The sequence below is a fragment of the Amorphotheca resinae genome (assembly GCF_003019875.1).
Source record: "Amorphotheca resinae ATCC 22711 unplaced genomic scaffold M430scaffold_3, whole genome shotgun sequence".
Lineage (NCBI taxonomy): Eukaryota > Fungi > Ascomycota > Leotiomycetes > Helotiales > Amorphothecaceae > Amorphotheca > Amorphotheca resinae.
Window position 1 is genome coordinate 206,865 of NW_020194473.1, and position 18,658 is coordinate 225,522.

General features: G+C 46.6%; 5 protein-coding genes across 5 annotated transcripts; 2 read left to right on the plus strand and 3 right to left on the minus strand.

Moving 5' to 3' along the window:
- Positions 1 to 2,508: 2,508 nt before the first annotated feature.
- Positions 2,509 to 4,176, minus strand: M430DRAFT_96766 (hypothetical protein; the record flags this gene model as incomplete). Its single annotated transcript, XM_024869988.1, has 1 exon — positions 2,509 to 4,176. The coding sequence occupies one exon, from the start codon at positions 4,174 to 4,176 to the stop codon at positions 2,509 to 2,511; it is 1,668 nt and encodes a 555-aa protein (XP_024722815.1).
- Positions 4,177 to 6,370: 2,194 nt separating this feature from the next.
- On the plus strand, positions 6,371 to 7,432 carry M430DRAFT_96608 (hypothetical protein; the record flags this gene model as incomplete). The annotated part of the gene is made up of 1 exon (XM_024869973.1): positions 6,371 to 7,432. One exon carries the CDS (start codon positions 6,371 to 6,373, stop codon positions 7,430 to 7,432), a length of 1,062 nt encoding a protein of 353 aa, XP_024722816.1.
- An 884-nt stretch (positions 7,433 to 8,316) lies between these two features.
- On the minus strand, positions 8,317 to 10,551 carry M430DRAFT_135021 (hypothetical protein; the record flags this gene model as incomplete). The annotated part of the gene is made up of 5 exons (XM_024862386.1): positions 10,413 to 10,551; positions 10,305 to 10,358; positions 10,204 to 10,231; positions 9,936 to 10,148; positions 8,317 to 9,882 (listed from the first exon to the last, which is right to left on the minus strand). Coding segments are annotated over exons 1-5 (1,863 nt in total). The 5' UTR covers positions 10,415 to 10,551.
- A 700-nt stretch (positions 10,552 to 11,251) lies between these two features.
- On the plus strand, positions 11,252 to 15,062 carry M430DRAFT_209307 (hypothetical protein). The gene is made up of 4 exons (XM_024864399.1): positions 11,252 to 11,478; positions 11,589 to 13,321; positions 13,367 to 14,078; positions 14,124 to 15,062. Exons 1-4 carry the CDS (start codon positions 11,394 to 11,396, stop codon positions 14,777 to 14,779), a joined length of 3,186 nt encoding a protein of 1,061 aa, XP_024722818.1. The 5' UTR covers positions 11,252 to 11,393; the 3' UTR covers positions 14,780 to 15,062.
- A 2,101-nt stretch (positions 15,063 to 17,163) lies between these two features.
- M430DRAFT_209320 (hypothetical protein) lies at positions 17,164 to 18,641 on the minus strand. The gene has a single exon (XM_024864400.1). It carries the CDS (start codon positions 18,355 to 18,357, stop codon positions 17,197 to 17,199), a length of 1,161 nt encoding a protein of 386 aa, XP_024722819.1. The 5' UTR covers positions 18,358 to 18,641; the 3' UTR covers positions 17,164 to 17,196.
- Positions 18,642 to 18,658: the final 17 nt, after the last annotated feature.

Genomic DNA, 18,658 nt, shown 5'->3' on the forward strand with positions numbered 1-18,658 from the left:
TACTAATCTCTTTTTAGATCTTCTTGTTTAGTACTTATCTTACTAGCCTTTTACTAGGGATTAAGTAATAGTAGTCCTTAAACTAGTGCCTCTTACTATATAGGTACTTAAAGGGCTGTTTACCCTCTTTGTCTAAGCTTTGCCCTTAAAGGGTAGAGAACGCTACGTAATATCTCTTTTTTACCTTTAGTTACCTTTTACTCTTAAGTTTAAGCTTAAACTTATTAAGTACGTCTTTAAATTTAAGTTTCTTTTCTCTAAAAAGCTAGTGTTCTACTATCTAGGTAAACACTAGATCTATACCCTTTATAGCGGCTATAAAGTCGTAGATTAGCCTAGTACTTAGAACTTTAGCTATATTAAGTACTAGACAGTTGTTATACGCTAATTTAAAGCTATTAATCTAAGCGGCTACTAATTGCCCTCTTTTAGGTACCTTTTAAGCTAACTTATACTTCTTAATTAGCTTTTGTTACCTTATATTATCTAAAGGAGCTACTTTCTTTTTTAGTTCTATAAGTATATTATATACTATAGTACTAGTATTAACGTAGTAAACGTATTCTTTTTGTATTGTATTAATTATTTGTATCTATAAGTCGTTTAACACTTATTATTACTGTTTAAATAGTCGTTATTTCTTATTATATTAATTTTAAAGGATCTGTAACTACTCTCTTTTTTCCTTACTTAACTAGCTATAAGCTACGTTTAATTGCCCTTAAACATAGCCTAGTTTAGGCTAAACTAGCTCTTATAGTTAAAGTAGTAGTCGATCCTTTAAAGGATCTATAAAGTTCTATATATTAGCGCTTCTAGCTATAGCTTAGATCCCTTTAATCTAATCGTCCTAATCGTTAGTTTTATTAAAGATATAAGTAGTAATAGTCGTATTAACTATACTTACTATAATAATTAAAGTCGAATTAGTAGTAAGTTAGGTAAAAACAACTACTAAACACGTTGTTTAACTAGTTACTAAATTAGGTAAGTTAGGGTAAGTCTAAATCGTTAAATAAGTACTTAAATTAGCGCCTTTAAATCGATTAAGTAGCCTATTAGCGGCGTTGTTTAGGATATTTTAATTAGCTTCTATTAAGCCTTATATATCTACTTAAAAGTCGAAAAATAGGCTTGTTTACTACGTTAGTATTAGCTAAAATCACGTTAATAGTAGTGTTAAAAAATAAAGCCGGTCTAAGAGTCTAATTACATAGTTTTAGTAGCTATAGAAAGTAACCTAGGCTTATAACTATTAAATAGAATAAATTAGTAATCGATTAAAGAGAGCGAATTAAGTAGATTCGATTAAACTAGATTAAATTAAACTACTAAACTAGGATTAAAAAGGAGGCTCTATATATAAGTAATAGTAGCAAATTAGTATAACAGATCTATAGTAATAAGGCTCTATTACTATAGTAGAGTAGGTAGTAAAGTAAAAACTCTATATTAAACTCTAAGTAAAATCTGACTTCTGATCTACTAGTAATATAGTATTACCTGATTAGGAAATCGAGTTATTACGTTTAACAGTCAGGTTTCTAACAAGAGTGAAAGTAAGGGTCTAGAGGCTCTATATATACATAAACAGGTGGCAAATCGGCATAACGGGACTTTGATAATAGGATTAGGACCCTATTACTGGATTGCAATTGCTTAAAATATAAGTCCCTATTAAGCCTATTCTATATGCGACAGTATGTTCTTTCTTTTCTTGTTCCCTTCTATTGTTAGCTTAACTCCTTAATTTACTTTTGAACATAGCATAAGCTTGTCCTAAGACTAGTTCTCTATAGTCTTCTCTATATGTTTGTTGACTATTTAAACTATGTTGACATATCTTGCTTTACGGCTGAATTCTAATAGTACGTAGAATCTAGGGTCACTAGTATACATTGTAAATCTAGTTTACAGATTAGCTAGAAGATACCTGGAAATGGGCTAGGGTCTTCAGCAAGGAGGAAGCAGAGAAGCTCCCACCACACTGACCGGGATTAGATCACGAAAAAACCTGCGTCCAGGAGGCAAGGTGCCATTCGGGCCCTTATACAACCTGTCCGAACAAGAACTCCGTACACTGAGAGAATACCTAGATAAATTGCTTCAAATAGGCTCGATCCTGTTTGTCTAGGTATTCACACATTCACTTATTTTTTCTTTTCGTGAATTTAACGTTACGAGAAAGGATGTACGTCGAATGTAGTTCTCGTGTATAAGAATGTTGTTCACAACGAGAATTTTGTAGATTGAATAAATACAAACAGCGACTCAGGGAGAGAGGATAAGGGAGAACAAGAATGCAAAGGAAAATGGCTGTTGTTGTAGTACAAGGGGACTTAGGGGAGGGTGAAAGTGGATAACTAGTAGTAAAGAGTAAAGAGTAAGCAGTCTGACTATGCTTGTGTTTTAAGTAGCCGCACTATGACTTGTTCTTTTTTTCTATAGTTCACTGTAGCGGTACCCGGATTGAATATATTCTTTGACTCCACGTCCACCTTGCCGGTGTCAAAAAGTAGCCGTACCATGGCCTCCCCCGGCGTGCCCGTTCTCTCCGGCCAAACATAACAGCGTCTGACTGTTCTTATCCTCCGAGTCTACGCCAACATAATTCTGTGAATTAAGAGCTGCTAGTAGAACTCTCGGAAGAAGGTACCCTGATGCGATATCTAGGGGATTCGTGCCTATGACGGGACTCCTGGTAGGGAATGGTCCGCATTGATTTATCATCTGATATAGCTTCGCCCAGTTGAGTAGGATCTGATCTGACCGCCCTTGTAGCAAGCGTACTAAGTCTGCAGCGTCTAGTTCAGATATTTTCTCGGCCTCTGCTATCTTTGTGTGCCAGACCCAATTGGTTACAGCATATGGCAAGAAGGGAAAGTCGCGTTGAAGTTCCCTCCGATCCTCTATGTCACAGGAGAGCACTTCTTCCATGGCAATGTATTTGATACAAGCCCTTGACAATCGAAGATGAGCATGGCCGATGACGCTACTGGATGAAGGGCTGCCAAGCTCTTGTAGCCCACTCTGAAGTAGGTAGCTGTTGACCGACTGGTGAATGAACTGTGCTATCCGTCTACCTCGATATTTCTTGACCTCAGCAAGGCCCCCAGAAAGGCTCTTTACTGCTTTCTCCATTTCCACATCAGTTGTCGCATAGTCCTTCGAAGCTCGACAATCCTGGACTGAGCTGCAATCCGTATCAATAACCATAGCATAGCGCAGTTCCATCAGTGACAAAGGTCTCTGAGAGAAGCATATCCATTGTATTAGCTGCAATGACTGCGATCGATTTTCCTCTTTTATCTTCCCAAGAATCTCTCGATAGAGAATTTCCAGTTCCGCTGGTATTTCTTGCAGCTTCTTCTGAATGGTCTTGATATTTTTCCCCTGCTCGTATAGCCTGAGAGCTGTGGTGACAACAAGAACAGCCCACTGGAAAACACCCGAGGCCCTGCCTACAATCATCTTCTCAACCTCCCGAGCTTTGAACTTATCCTGAAATCCGTGCTTGAGTTGAAGCTGCACATAAGTAGTTATATCTGGACCGTTTTCCTCTTCGACGCAGATAGTAAGACCATGATCCAAGTTTGCGATAGGGTAATGTCGACAGGAGAAGCATATACTTAGAGCAGCTCCAGTAGGAGCAAGTTGTGAAATCAGGCTTTTGAAGAACACTACCAAGTCCCTAGCGGCTTCTTCGCCACACTCATCAAGTGCATCGACGTAAATTCGTATTGAATGTGTCCTGGAGACTCGTAGGATGGCATCTTTCAGAAAGGTTCGTAGTTCCGCTGCATGCCAATTCCACTTTTTCCCTGGCTCCCCTTGTGTTTCACGCCTCTTCTTTAAGGTTGAAATCAAACCGGGCAGTGAATCGGGAATCTGGTCCAAGATCTGGTGTAGAAGCGAGCGAAATAGGCCAAGAGGGGTTTTCTGGATAGCAGCGCCGCGTCCGTGGAAGAAGAACGAAGCTACCAAAGGCTTGTTTGAAGACGCCTGGTTCTCTGCTTGCCGAAGTGCATACTTGAGCAGCGTTGATTTCCCAGCTCCAGGCTTTCCCTTTATCCAGAGTAATCCTTGGCCCTGAGCAATCCAAGTCATGTAATTCTTATTCTTCAGTAGCCACGAACATGTTTCAGGGGCTTCGTCTTTTATGTCATTTCTTCGCATATACATCTCCGGAAATGCCAAGGACTGTAGGCAGTCTTTCATCAAGGTCAGGAATGGAGAGCGAAAAGCAAATATAGAGTGTAAGGACTGACCTCGTTGTTCCTGAGTCTTCTCCGTCTGTCGTGCTATTAGAAGTCAGCACTTTAGTCCTAATCCTACCTAGTTTGGGTTGTGATTTCTGATGCTGAATGTGTTGAATAGGAAGGTTCTTATCGTCCATACTCACCAAGAGTGATTTTCTTCGACTCTCCTACCCATTTTTGTAACCACCAGAGGATATCCTGGTAATATTCGTCCTTCCAAGACTGAAAACTTTGGATATCCCGGTGTTTCTTGTCGAATCCGATTTGTTTCGACCCGTCTATAACTGCAGACATCTTTTCTACCACCTGGACCCATAATGTATTAGTCTTACCACATAGGTATCTGCTTCAAGAACTCACATTCGTGATGGGGAAGCCAAAGAATGATTCTTTTACAGCTTCGAAAACACAGACAGTATTAGTAGCCCCACAGCCTTGAATTAGAAACTCCATAAAGCTCTTATGGAGCCCCTCATTAACAGTTGATCCGGGCTCAATGACCTCGAGCAGAGTAGTACTTGAACCTTTCCAATGACCAAAAAGTGAGATCATCTTTCCGAACATTGTCAGCCGGGCCCCTTTATGTGGGGTTCCCAGAAAGATAAATCCTCGCGTATGTTGGTAGATATCATCAGTGGTGTCTTCCCTCGCATTCACTAAGGCCTCATTCTGTCAATAGCATGTAACCAAACCCGATATATCAGTCTCACCTGCTTGATGATAAGACCTCCAAAGCTGTGGCCGATGAAGATAATAGGCCGACTCTTTTCCTAAGTCTAGTAAGCGTTTGTTGTTCTAATTAGGGCAAGGTGTCTACACAGTGTACCGTTCCTTACCTCTGGTGTCTGACGAACTCTACGGAGTGAGCGCAACAAATCATCTCCATGGTCTCGCAATGATTTGCTGAGCGCATATGCCTCCCACGCCGTATTGTGGTTGAAAGCCATGATGCGGGCTTGTACATCGTCTGGTAGTAGGTCGCGCAGCCACATGGGCTGTGGTGTAGGCGTTTCTGGGTTATCATCTTGGGAATGCTTGGGCGCTTGCCAGGTTGATTTTGGGTTGAATGCGAGATCATGAACAGCAACAATACTGACAGCGAGCAAACAGCGAAGTCAGCTACAGAGACAGACTAACAGTGGGTTATGGCAAGGGCGCAACGAACTCAGCGAATATTTTTGGAGGGGAGTTCCTGCCATTTTCAAGACTATCGCTCTTCGGCGGGAAGATTTCTAGTGCCTTGCGCCTTGGATTGGGTTCCGTTGCGTTGAAGAAGAATATCTGCGCAGGGGATAGAGCAACACACAGTGCAAACAACAGAACATCCAGTGTAACAAGGAGAATTGTGTAGCCAACAGAAATAGGGACAATATATAGTAAAGTGCTCAAGGCGAAGAAGAAGATGAGCGCGAGGCTCCAGACTCGATGAAAAAAGCTATCTGATAGAACCACCGCCCACGTCAAGTACGAGCATAAGATGAAAAAGGAGATTTGTAGCAGGCCCATAGCGGTGGTACAAGTTTTCGGATTCAATCAGCGATTGCGTTTGGAAGAGTAAAAAAATGAGTTGAAAGTTCAACAGAGAGATTGACTTCTCTTGAATGTTGGAGCTGTTATATGGCGTCCCACTCTGCAAGAAACTATTTTCTGCCGGTACCTGGATCACAGTAAGACTTACAAGCAAAGTGAAGTCCTTTTGTCGACCGCCTACGTCTTCAGTTCGAAGGTAAAGGGGGTGTCGCATAATGATAGAGGGGGTGCCGGGGTGGCGGTTACCGCGTAGGCGCCGTAAGTTTAAGAATCTTAAGGTCCGTTTTATTTGGTTGGTTCTTGTTATCGCCGCACGTTTTATATATAGTATTAGTATGATTTTATTTTTGGACAAACTGTCGAATACAGCCAGCTCAACAGGGATCTATTCCGTTGCTCTGCAGCTCTGAAATCCTCGAGGCTCCATACGCCTCTTTATCGATTTTTCACTTCAATCAAGTCAGTTACCCTCTGTTCAATCCCTCTTGCGTGACACAAATAGCCGGAAAGGGGCTTACTTTTGCTCTCCCCCATCCAAAGCTATTGCAAGTTGCAACATTCTCCCGCCAAGGCTTTTCCGCATGGATCAACCTCCATTTGCTGCTAAAGATGAGCTTTGTGGCAAGCTTTACATCGTCCCGAATCAACACTCAATTCGGCGACGACCTACTCCTGCACCCTCGATGTCGCAGGTTCAGAAGACCGCGACAGAGAAGAGCTATCTTCCTGGTCAGCCGCGCATTACATTTCAAGACCCTGCTATCGGTTCATACCTCGAGTCCGAACTCGTAACTAGGGACTTGGACAGGCTTGCTCCACACCTTTGGCTAGTCGCCAAACAGGACAGCTCCCATATATCATCCCTTACGCATCAGATTGTGCGAGGCCGCGAGATCATCATCACAGAGGAGCCGGGGCTCCATCTCGTCTGGATTTACGATCGCGTATACATCAAACCAATACCCAAATATCTCTTGTCACATGCATTCTGGGAGTTCTACCTCACCGGTAGAGACTCGCCGATACCAGAACCACTGCGACAGGATATCGCAAGGGCGGCTTTTGGATTCTTGAGATCATACCTCTACCTCATACGGCACAAGTCAGATTTCATCCTAGCCACGGACGAGAAGCTCCGCTTGATACCTAAGGAAATCTCCTACACCGAATTTGTCAAGTTCGTTGTGAGTTTTGAGAAGGTCGAGGACATCAGCGTCTCGCCGCGCTGGAGATTCGGGGAGCTGCGGCTAACTCGACTCAATTTCTGGTCCAAGATCTTTCTTCGACGCTTCGCCTATCACAAAGTTCACGGGCAGTACGGCGATTATTTTGCTCGGTTCTATGGTCCGATACTGTTCGTTTTCGGGATTTTCAGTGTGTCGCTGAGCGCTATGCAGGTGGCATTGGCAGTTCAACCCTTCGTTCAGCTGGGACAGTCATGGATAACCTTTGCCAAAGTCTCAAGTGGGTTTTCAATACTTACACTGGTCTGTGTGGTCCTCATAGCGCTTTCCTTCTTGTCCATGCTAGTTGCGCTCTCTTTCCGTGAAACTATTTTTGCAGTCAAGGATCTCTTTCGGAAAAATACATTGAAACCTCAGAATGATGTAGAGGGAAGTGTTTCTTCAAGTAAATCAGCATAAGTATATATATCGACGTCTATAAGGTTAACGTAAAGGATACGGCTAGCGAATAGCCAGTGGTTGTTTTAATAACGTTGTCTTTGATATTGAGGCTCAGCGGGAGGGCCCGTAGGAGGCTTAAAGATCTAGTCCTAATACGTATGACAACATACCGGTACTACCTTAGCCAGAGAACCTACTAGTAGCTTTTGAAAGTACCTACTCGGATATCAAACTGTATTGTCTGTAACAGATTCATGTTTACAAATAAAGAAGGTGAATAACAAACACTCCCCCTACCTAACCGACACACACACGTGAGATCCCATTCCCAACCAAACCGTATCTTACTTACCTCCCTCTCCTCTTCCTCTAATCTATTCCCTCTTCCCTCCACAAGAACAAAGATGGACATTCCTTACTTTGAGATCTAAGTCCTCTCAGGTCCTTCCCCACAAATAGAAACTAACCATATAATCCCCTACCTACCCTAGGCAGACAGACAGATATTCAATATTCAATATTTATAAAATCGTTGCGAACGAACTTTCATCTACTGAAATAATATATTCGACGTATATTTGTCGATTCGTTGGTTTTCGCAACGAGAATTGGTACGAGGAAATGAATAAAGACGTGAATGTTTGTCTTCTGGTTAATGATTAGAGAGGTAGTAAGGGGCTATAGTTTGATACTGCTGACTGGTTGGCAAAGAATGTGAGTGTAATGTGGTGGTTAAGGGTTTGTGGTTTGGTTGTTTCTAGAGTAGAGGGTATATATAGGATTGAACTTTTCGATTCACGCTATGTAGCGAGGTCTTTGATATTCATACATACATTCATTCATAGCTAATTGTGCGAGTCTCCTAAACGCCATGCCCTGCTAATATCCATGTCTAAGCCAGTCTAAATGACCCTCCCGTCATCCTCGCCCGTGCCCTCGATTTGCATTCCCAGCGCGTTCGGGACACCGATGAGGATCTTGCCCTTTGGGACCCGAACATCCCTGACGCCGAAATTGCCAAAGACCTTGAGTGTCTTCAGATTCGGACAGGCGCGGAAGATGGAGCCGACAACAAAGTCATTAACGTTCTGGCAGAAGCTGAGATCTATCTCCCTCAACTCCGGGTATTGCGTGCCAGGAGCGAAGACCTTCTCGAAGGATTCGAGGGAGATGTGACGGCAGGAGTGCACATTCAGGTGCCTGAGGGTGCTCCCTGAGTGGGCCATCAAAGCTTCGAAGCCACGGGAGGCAAGACCGATACCGTTTGGATTGTCGCGGGGGACGGCTGCGTCGATGTGTCGGCATTTGTGAAGGTCGATGTATGTGAGAGGAGGGTTATACCAATTCGTAAACAGGTTGGCGAAGCCTTGATCGGTCAGGACCTCATTGTCGGTGATTCGAAGCTTGAAGATGTTTTGGCAGTTCTCGTGAATGGCTTTGAGGACACTGTCATCAATGTGGTACACTGTTGCCAGAGACAGAGTGCGTAACCCAGGACCAATGCTGTTCAGAACATCGACATATGGAGGTGAGCTAGTTGGTTTATAGATCTCGAGACTCAGGTGCTGGAGACCGGGGAGATTGGCGATATGTGCAATACCTTTGTCGGTGACCTTCTGGTTGTGAGATATCTTGAGGCGTTGCAGATTGGGGCATGTCTTTGCAAGGAGTTTGATCTGCTCGTCACCGAAATAGCCATCTGTGTGATATATCTTCAAAGCTTTCAAGTGTGATCCTTTCTCGGTTAAAAATCTATCCCATCTCGTGTCATCGATTAAATTGGAACCGTGGAGTGAGAGACTTTCCAATTCGACGGTAGTGTCCAGGAGATGGTCCATCACCTTATTTTTGAACTGTACAGCATTTCGAAGGCGGAGATGTTTGATCTTTGGGACGATCTGGAATATCTTGATGTAGTCATCGGAAGATAGCTTTGCGCCGTCATATACTGTCACAGTATCGCGATCAGGCTTCAGGAACAAATCCAAGGTAGTCGGATTCAGGAGTCGCTTCTTCGATAGGATGGCCGCAAGTCGATCAATTAATGCTGGGGGAAGGTCTCCAAAATCCTCGGCTTGATCCACATTCTTGGCCAAGGTCTCGACACACAAGGTTACCAGGTCCTTCGCACCGGGGTAGATACCGTCCAGAAGATTACTCTGTACTTGTCGTCGCTGCCGTCCTGCGTTTGTCTTTCTCCTCTTCCGGGCCGAACCTTCTTCCTGGTCAAGCTCTTTTGTACATTTTGGACAGAGTAGTCCTCCATCAGGGCCAGCTCGACTGTATGCTGTAACCGTGAATCTCTTCCCACAGATCTCACAATTCTCCATCTGCCCCGGCAGGGGTGCCATAGTCTCCTGGAAAAGGGCGCGTGCAGCTTCATCTTCATCGGACATCTCGTCGTCGGATCCGTATTGACGTCTTCGACGTTGGAACTGCTTGGAAGCTTTGATTCTGGCAATCGCTTTCTATCTTGCGTCAGCCACCCTCGTCAATAGACGAGGAATCGGTGATGATTTACCTCTTCTTCCTTCTTTCTCTTTGCCGACTGAGCTTTGCTCTCATTCCTGCGGCGAGCAGGAAGGGGTTCTGGCTCAGCGGAAGGAGAATCAGCAGCATCAGCAGCATCATCCCCATTATCCCCGCTACCCTCTGCAGCCTGCTGAGCAGCTACGGCTGCTGCTCGTCGCGCGAGCGCATCTTGCCGGATCTGATTGGCGCTGATGTTATGTGACTACAAAGTATCAGCGACGGCCTGTTTGTATAGGTGGATAGGCACAGGCACGTACAGCGAGGAAGTCGGTCAAGGCTGACTGTCTGAAGCGGGTGGGGTCAGCCTTGGGGTCTGGAGGGGTAGGGAAAGAAGGGTAGAAAAGAGAAATATACTCACGGTCCTCGAATCTGGCGGGATGGGCGATTCGCAGCTGGCGGACCGGGTGGATTCCTGCTATAGTATTAGATAGAGAAGATCTGAAGAGTTCCATCGGGGCCTTCGCACATGTTGCCTGTTGGCTGGATTGGCACCTCCCCGGCAGGCGGCAGGTGGCGGGGTGCTGAGATTGTGTGATATCTGGTAGTAGAGCGTGGTAGAGAGATGAGAGTTTGGGACTTTGTAAGTTGAGTTAAGTTGAGTTGGATGAAGAATGCGAAGAAGAGACTATCTCTCTCTCCCTCACTTTCTCCCTCTTCGAGTCGCCTCCCAGAAAACGCGACCGGCCAGCCAATCAGAAGGATCGCTGTTGCCTGCACCTACTCGCCACTGATCGCCTCACCCCAACCATATTACTGTTCGCACACTCGGCCTGGCTGGAAGCACCCAGCCGCGCGTCGATGCCTGCTTGTTCAGGCGTAAACCGTGGATATAGTATTCCACTATGTACGCTCTATCAAGTCACGCCTTTTCGTGGTCTAGACGCGAAGGCAAATCCGACTCCTGAAAATGATCTTCATCCATCCTCCTCTTATCGCCATCAACACCACTACCAACTCGCGCCGGCCGCTTCAAGAGCGCAGACAAGAGGAGAGAGGAGAGTCAGCAGTCAAGACGACTGCTGAACAACGTCAATCCTGTCTTTTCATCCAAGGACTTCCTATCCAAGTCATCCATTTGTTCCTCCTACTCTCTTTCGGAGATATTTCGTTATCTTTCTCTACCATCTTTACCTACATATATATGTACGACACGTATATATAAACACTGTCCTGTACCGATACATCACTCTCGAGAGTATCGTTACGCCTCTTCTGTCGGTCGACTTCCCCCGATTTCCCTGCCTTTCCTTCCCTGTTTCAAGCCCTCGCCCTCGTTCACCACTCCTCTTCTTCATCTTTGTCCCGCGGGATCTTCTCTCTTCTTTGACGCCACTCCCTCCAATTTATCATTGACGTTGCATCTCGAGGTTATTAAACTTTATTTACTATCTTGCCTACGGCCGGCTACCTCCAAGTCATCCCGTCTTCCCCCCAGCTGTCGATCGAGATGGCGCCAACAGGACGACCAAGAGGCAGACCGCCAAAGCCAGTAGAAGGTGCCAGTAGTAGCCCCGCAAACTCAAGTCTTTCTGGTAAGGAGCACCCGAGCTTTCATATCTGCCACACCCCACTCGTTGCATGTTCCCAGTCGGAGAGACGCGATCTGATTATGGCACGGTCGAGCTGACAATCGGGGAAACAGCAACCAGAAGATCGGCACGCCTCCTGCCCGCCAGAGATTTCTCAAACCCTATTGATGCAGACGCAGACGACTCTGACTCACTTGGGGATTCGATGATTGGGAAATATACACGCTCTCGAAAGGTAGAGGACGCAGCTAGCCGTGGATCTCTATCCTCAGTTTCCACGTCCCACGACTACAACGAGAGTAGCGGATACTCTACCCCAACAACAAGCGCTTTCGCCACTCCTGCACCTGCGAAGGCCTCTAGTACGGAGACATCAACTACTCGAAGGGGTCGTAGAGCTACAGCCATGCTCCCGGAACCAGTACCGTCCGGTATCAGCGCCGTTGCTAGAGCTGCAGCCCTACGCAACAGTCAGTTTTCCCTGGACTCAACTGGCAATAAGCGCAAGAGGATGGTTGTTCGGGATTCAGATGATGAGGATCTCGATGCCGATGAGGACGATTCCCCAGATGCCCAGCTAGCTCGAGCGCTTCAGAAAGAAGAGAATGCGGCTGCCGCATCTATGACAGGTCACGACAACGGATATACACCGAGAAGAACGCCTCGCAAGATCCAAAAGCTCACATCGACCTCCTATTCTATTCCCCTAAGTGATGATGACGACGATTTCACGTCACTGAAGAAGCCGAAGGTCGAGCTTGCTCCCAAAGGCTCCAATGCGGTTTCATTCTCTCCTAAGAAGACAGTTTCAAAAAAGAACTCAATCAGGGATACTGATGATAGTGATACATACATTGTCATTGACGATTCTGAGGAAGATATGATCGCCGCCCCGATCAGACCTCGAATCAGAAAGGGCATGTCATCGCGATCTGATGGCTTCAGAGCAGAGAGGCAGATGTCACCGCCGTGGAATCCTGCATCCAGTGCAGCAAACGCTGCCTCGAGACGGGGACGGGTGGGACGGAGAAATAGAGATATCGAGCCTTCTACCGCCATTTCGGGTCTCACTGACATCGTAGATAATTCAACCAGCGAGTTTGAAAGCGAGTTCGATAGCGACCTTGTAGATCTTCCCTCTGATATCGACTCCGATGACATCTCGGACGACGAAAGCGTCAACCTACCCCCACCTGGCGCCTCTCGCCGTCGGATTCCCGGGCGTGCTGCTCGTCAGAGGCTCAATCTGTTAGAGGAGCGACAGAATGGCAGGGCTAGAATGGAACGACTTCGACTCGAGGCTCACCATCCAGAGCTCCAGACTATGTGGCAAGACCTGGAGAATCTTCCCAAGATTGGCTCTGTGAAGATCGATCAACCAGTCCATATCAACCGAGAGTTGAAGCCGTTTCAGCTTGAAGGGGTTGCCTGGATGAGGGCAATGGAACAAACAGAGTGGGGTGGTGGTTTATTGGGTGATGAGATGGGTATGGGAAAGACTATACAAGCTGTCTCGCTCATCATGTCCGACTTCCCTGCTCCTCAACCTTCACTCGTCTTGATTCCTCCAGTTGCTCTGATGCAGTGGCAGCAGGAGATTGCAGATTACACCGATGGCACACTGAAGACGTTTGTCTTCCACGGCACCAACGCGCAGACAAAGGGCGTCACTGTGGAAGAACTCATGAAATACAATGTCATATTGATGTCGTACAACAGTCTCGAGTCAATGTATCGGAAGCAGGAGAAAGGGTTCAAGCGCAAGGGTGGTCTGCACAAAGAGAAGAGTGTGATCCATCAGATCCACTTCCACCGTGTCATCCTCGACGAGGCACATAATATTAAGGTATGAGATTCTTCGACTAACAGGAGCACTGTTAACGTTTCATAGCAACGTACCACCGGATCTGCCAAGGCATGCTTTGCTTTGAAGGCAGACCATAAGTGGTGTTTGTCTGGTACCCCGTTGCAGAATCGTATTGGCGAATTCTTCTCCCTTGTCCGTTTTCTCGACATCCGTCCATTTGCCTGCTACTTCTGCAAGCAGTGTTCTTGCTCCACTCTGAATTGGGAGATGAACGAGATTGGTCGTTGCAAGGGATGCAATCACAGTGGCATGCAACACGTCTCGGTCTTCAACCAAGAGTTGTTGAATCCAATCCAGAAGTTCGGCAACAACGGACCAGGAAAGGAGGCTTTTCGAAAACTTCGAATCCTCACCGACCGATTCATGCTTCGTCGCGTCAAGCGGGACCATTCATCTGCAATGGAATTGCCTGCTAAGGAGATCTATGTTGATCGACAATTCTTCGGCGAGGAGGAGAACGATTTTGCAGGTAGCATTATGAATAACGGCACCCGAAAGTTTGAGACCTATGTCGCCCAAGGTGTTCTGCTCAATAACTACGCCAACATTTTCGGTCTCATCATGCAGATGCGTCAAGTGGCCGATCATCCTGATCTCATCTTGAAGAGGAACGGTGAGGGTGGTCAGAATGTCCTTGTCTGTTGCGTCTGTGATGAGACCGCCGAGGATGCTATCCGCTCAGCTTGCCGTCACGACTTTTGTCGCGAGTGTGCCAAGAGCTACCTACACGCTTCCGGTACGTTTGCCTGTCCCTAACCCATTTCCTTACTAATGCGAGCAGACACACCTGACTGTCCAACCTGCCACATCCCTCTCTCCATCGATCTTGAACAGCCCGAGATCGAACAAGATGAGCAACTCGTCAAGAAGTCATCCATCATCAACCGCATCAAGATGGAAAACTGGACCTCGTCTTCCAAAATCGAAGCGCTGGTCCATGATCTTCACCAACTCCGATCGAAAAATATGTCCAGCAAGTCAATCATCTTCTCCCAATTTACAACTATGCTCCAGCTGGTTGAGTGGCGTCTCCGTCGCGCGGGTATTACAACGGTCATGTTAGACGGCAGCATGACTCCTGCTCAACGCCAGGCATCGATCAACCACTTCATGACTGACGCCAGTGTTGAGTGCTTCCTCGTCTCTCTCAAAGCCGGTGGGGTTGCTCTTAACCTGACTGAAGCGAGTAAAGTGTTTATCGTGGACCCGTGGTGGAATCCTGCAGCAGAATGGCAATCTGCGGACCGTTGTCATCGTATCGGGCAGGCGAGACCGTGCTCCATTACTAGGTTGTGTATCGAGGATTCGGTGGAGTCTCGCATGGTGTTGTTGCAGGAGAAGAAGGCCAACATGATCAACAGTACGATCAATGCTGATGAATCGGCAATGGAGAGCTTGACCCCTGAGGACATGCAGTTCTTATTTAGGGGAAATTAGGTGGCGCTTGGGTAATGAAGGTAGCCCGGTTCAGGTTTGCAGTTTTATGACCCCGGCTGTTCTTCTTTAGCGGGTCTTGCTAGGTGTTACGGGTTCTCATATGGGGAGAAACGGTCGGATCACTACTTCAAGAAGGGTAATGGGAGGGCTCAATAGGTGTTTGCTGGTTCCTATACACAAGTTGGGAGGGAGTTGCTAAAGGGGGGTTGCTATACACTTAGATGAGTCACTCGCTGAATGGGATATGAATTATAATCGTTACAACTTCGTGAGAACCCCTGCATATGTTTATCAACCCGGAGATGCTCTGTCTGGAGTAGAAGAGTTGTGCTTGCAGCTTCCATCCCGATTCGGTAATTACTGCAGAATGCGGGTAGACGTGCATGTTAACTCTTCTCGAACTGACATGGAAGAAGATGGTAAGGTATTTATAAACTCTAATAAATCACAGATTCAAAAATGATGAATAACGAGTGATATCTCGGACCCAGCGAATACATACCTTTCCCTGAGAGAGGTAAAGTAACTAAGGTAGGTAAAGCAGACACTGCTCACAAGACCTTCCCAAGATAACCTTTTTGATTAATTAGGTAGAGAGGAATGAAACAAAACATTTAAGTTTCTGATGGTAAAGAGTGCTAGGTACCTTAAGGTAGCTGGGTTGATAGAACTATCCTAGGTAAGGTAGGTACGCTTAAGGAAAGAAAGAAAGAAAGAGCCTTTTCACATTCCCCCAATCTTCATCCCTTCTTAAATTCACTCGCTGAGGTGTCTCTCCTCTAGATACGCGATCATCGAAAGAATTTACCTAAAGTTTCTTTGGGGAAAGCATTCTTTACCTGTGAATGAATACTTTTGATTCTTCTTCGACACTAAACAAGTCTTTGTCCTCGACAATCCAAAATCCAAGATCCCAAAAGGCATCTGGAAGACAAAAAACCAAGCTATCTCGAGATAAAAGAAAAAAAGCGATTACAGGGAATCAGGATCGATCCGGATAATGTCATTATCATCATCGACGACCAAACCCCGCGCTCCTATTTTCCCGCGCGGTGATGCTGATTATTGGATCTGCTGCTCCAAACCTTGCATCTTGTCTGGAAGTTCAAAACTGCACGTACGTATGAACCTCCCTCTCTTGTTTTCTGCCCTCTCATATATCCTTCGTATATCATACATGATGGATCGTGATGAATAATAGATCGAGTTTGAAGGGAGGATGTTTGATGTTTGCTGATAGATAGAGAGATAGTGTTTTGAGAAAAACCCGAATACGCAAAAGAGATGCAGCAAATGTGGACATTGGAAATGTGATGTGTGTCTTGATATGGCGCTTTTAGGATCCCATTTGTGGAGTAGGGAATGGAGAAGGGATAGGAGGAAGAAGAAGGAGGGGGGTCAGGGGTTGGAGTTCATGGGTGGGAAGGAAGAGAGAGGGTGATTGATGGAAGCAGGGGGTGATATTCCAATTTCCTTTCTCGCCATGAGTATTAATGGGCTTTTCATTATAAGCATAAAGAAGAAGCGTTTACTGGATCCTACTTTTTGTGCTACTGCTTGTCTAAATCATGTTTTTATTCTGTATTACGAGCTGGTCTGTAAATTTGTACTTGGGATCTCTGATGATCAGTGGTTGAAAAGGAATCGAGAACTGTGAAGCATCGAAGAAAAGGAATATATCACACTAAACCTTCTCTACCGACTGAAGCGTCCCTCTGTTTAGTAAGTATTTCTTTGAAAAAGCAAAATGACGTTGAAGGACGAGTTAAGACACGAGCTGTTTCTTCTTAAGTTCTTGTATTAGTTAAAGTAGGTAGGTAGTAAGGGAAAGTTAACGCCTTTCACATAAATATATCTTATCCCAGACCCCATTACCCACCCACCTACCCAACAACCACAACAAATCCTCCATCAGCACAAATATCTAGAATCCAATAATGCAAGGGTAAAAAAGAAAACAAAAAGGGGGGGAGCAAGATAAGGGTAAGCGACCGATTGATTGATTGATTGATTTTTGTTGCACATCGCAGCAGCCGCCATAAAGCCGTTACGAGAACGGTTGATCAACGGTTATACGGCGGCTATTTAACGGTTATACGACGGTTATACAACGGTTTGCGGGTGCGATGTGCAACAAAAGAATGTGTGTTTGGGTTGAAGCGAGGAGTAGCATGTGTAGGTAAGCGATGAGTGGATATTAGGGGGAGATATGTATGGATGAGATGAGAAATGGATATGATGAGATGTGCTTGGATTCATTAGGTACCATGGCATACAATTTTTATTTTGTCCCTCCTTTCTATAATGTTGTATATCGACAGATAGGTCATCTCCGTGCACTACGTCGATGAATACCTATAGCCTAGCCTGCTAGGCGGAACTCCCGTGGTATCTGGAGCCAGACAAACAGATCTACCTTATCTATAACCATCTCTCTCCCTCCTATAGCTACCGCCATCCCGCTCCCGCTCCCGCTCCCGCTCTCTCTCCCTCCGATACCCCCCACCAGCCCTCTCCAACCTCCTCTCCCTATCCGCCTCCCTCTCCCTCGCATACTCACTCGCTCTAGGTCTCCGATCGCCGCGTCCACCGCCGCCCTTCCCCCCATCCGTCCTCAACCTCTTCACATCACTCTTCTGCACCCAAGCGCCCAGCTCCTCGGCCTCTTTCAACTCCTTCGCTCCGAGACCCAAGAGGTTCTGTCTCCGCTTGACCTCCTTCACGCTGCCCTTCTTCTCGCCCTTCCAGCCCATGCCCCGCAGCAGCGCAGCGCCGAACTCCTCGACGGGGACGCGCTCGTAATCCTCCAGCGTCGAGACGTCAGGCGCCTCGCGGATCGCGCGCCTATATGCCTCTTCCTCCGTCGTGCGGCCCTCGGGTCTCGAGATGGGAATGATCAGGTCTGGAGTTTTCGTGTCTGATTTCTGGCCCAGCAGCGCCGCGAGCGCTTCTTCATCTGCCGTTTTGGGCTTCTGATCTTCTTCTGCCTTCTCCTTTTCTCGCGGTGTATTGTTGTCCGTAGTAGTAGTCTCCACAGCTTCCCTACTGCTCTCCAGCGCAGTAGTATCCTCAGTCTCTTTCTCTCTCTTCCGCACACTGAGACCCCATTTAATCTCTCCATCCTCTGAATTCACCACATCTACACCCTCCCTCTTCACACCCACACTCCCACTCCCCCTCGCCGCCTCCGCCTCCGCCCTCTGCGCCTGCACTTCCGGCGGCAAAAGATTCTTTCCTCTCCTTACTTCCGCTCTCCAATCCCGATTCGCCATCCTCGGAATCACCAACTCCTTCACTCTTCCACCCTCACCTTCCTCATCCCTCCTCCTACCTACCGCCCTCCCATTCTCCACCCCGATCACCTCTTCAAACCCTCCTCCCTCGGAATCTGAGTCTCCCCCCGTTTCTGCAGTAGTCGAGAACGCGCCGCCGCCGCCGCGCGCCCGCTTGCCCAGTGCGCTCTTCACACCATTCGCACCTCCGTTCGCGAGCTGCGGACTCGCGCTCTTGGACGACGATGCGCGAGAGAGGGAGAAGCCTTTCATGGCGAATTTGGGAGGCTCGTCGCTTGTTGTCATCTTGAGGACAACCCGTCGCTGTCGGTTCGAGAGGAAGGAATTTGTTTGTTTGTTTGTTTCTTTTCTTTTTTCTTTTTTGGTTTGTTGGACGGATGGATGGGAGGAGGCGAGGCGGCGAGCGAGGCGTGCAATATGGAAGCCTGGAAGGAATGCATTTCTGCGCGCGCTGATTTCATGGCAGCCTTATCAGATAATGGAAGCCTTAGGTATCTATCGATTAGGCTGTGCCTTATCTGGATCCACGTGAGCTACGAGTGCACGTGACTAGCAGCTTCTTCAAAGCGTCAAAGTCCACTACTAC

Excerpts from the sequence above, each read along its gene's own strand:
- M430DRAFT_209320 (XM_024864400.1), bottom strand. The coding sequence starts at position 18,357 with ATGACAACAAGCGACGAGCCTCCCAAATTCGCCATGAAAGGCTTCTCC.
- M430DRAFT_209307 (XM_024864399.1), top strand. The coding sequence starts at position 11,394 with ATGGCGCCAACAGGACGACCAAGAGGCAGACCGCCAAAGCCAGTAGAA. Across the intron at positions 11,479-11,588 it reads CGCAAACTCAAGTCTTTCTG|CAACCAGAAGATCGGCACGC; the intron begins GTAAGGAGCACC and ends TCGGGGAAACAG. Across the intron at positions 13,322-13,366 it reads ACGAGGCACATAATATTAAG|CAACGTACCACCGGATCTGC; the intron begins GTATGAGATTCT and ends AACGTTTCATAG.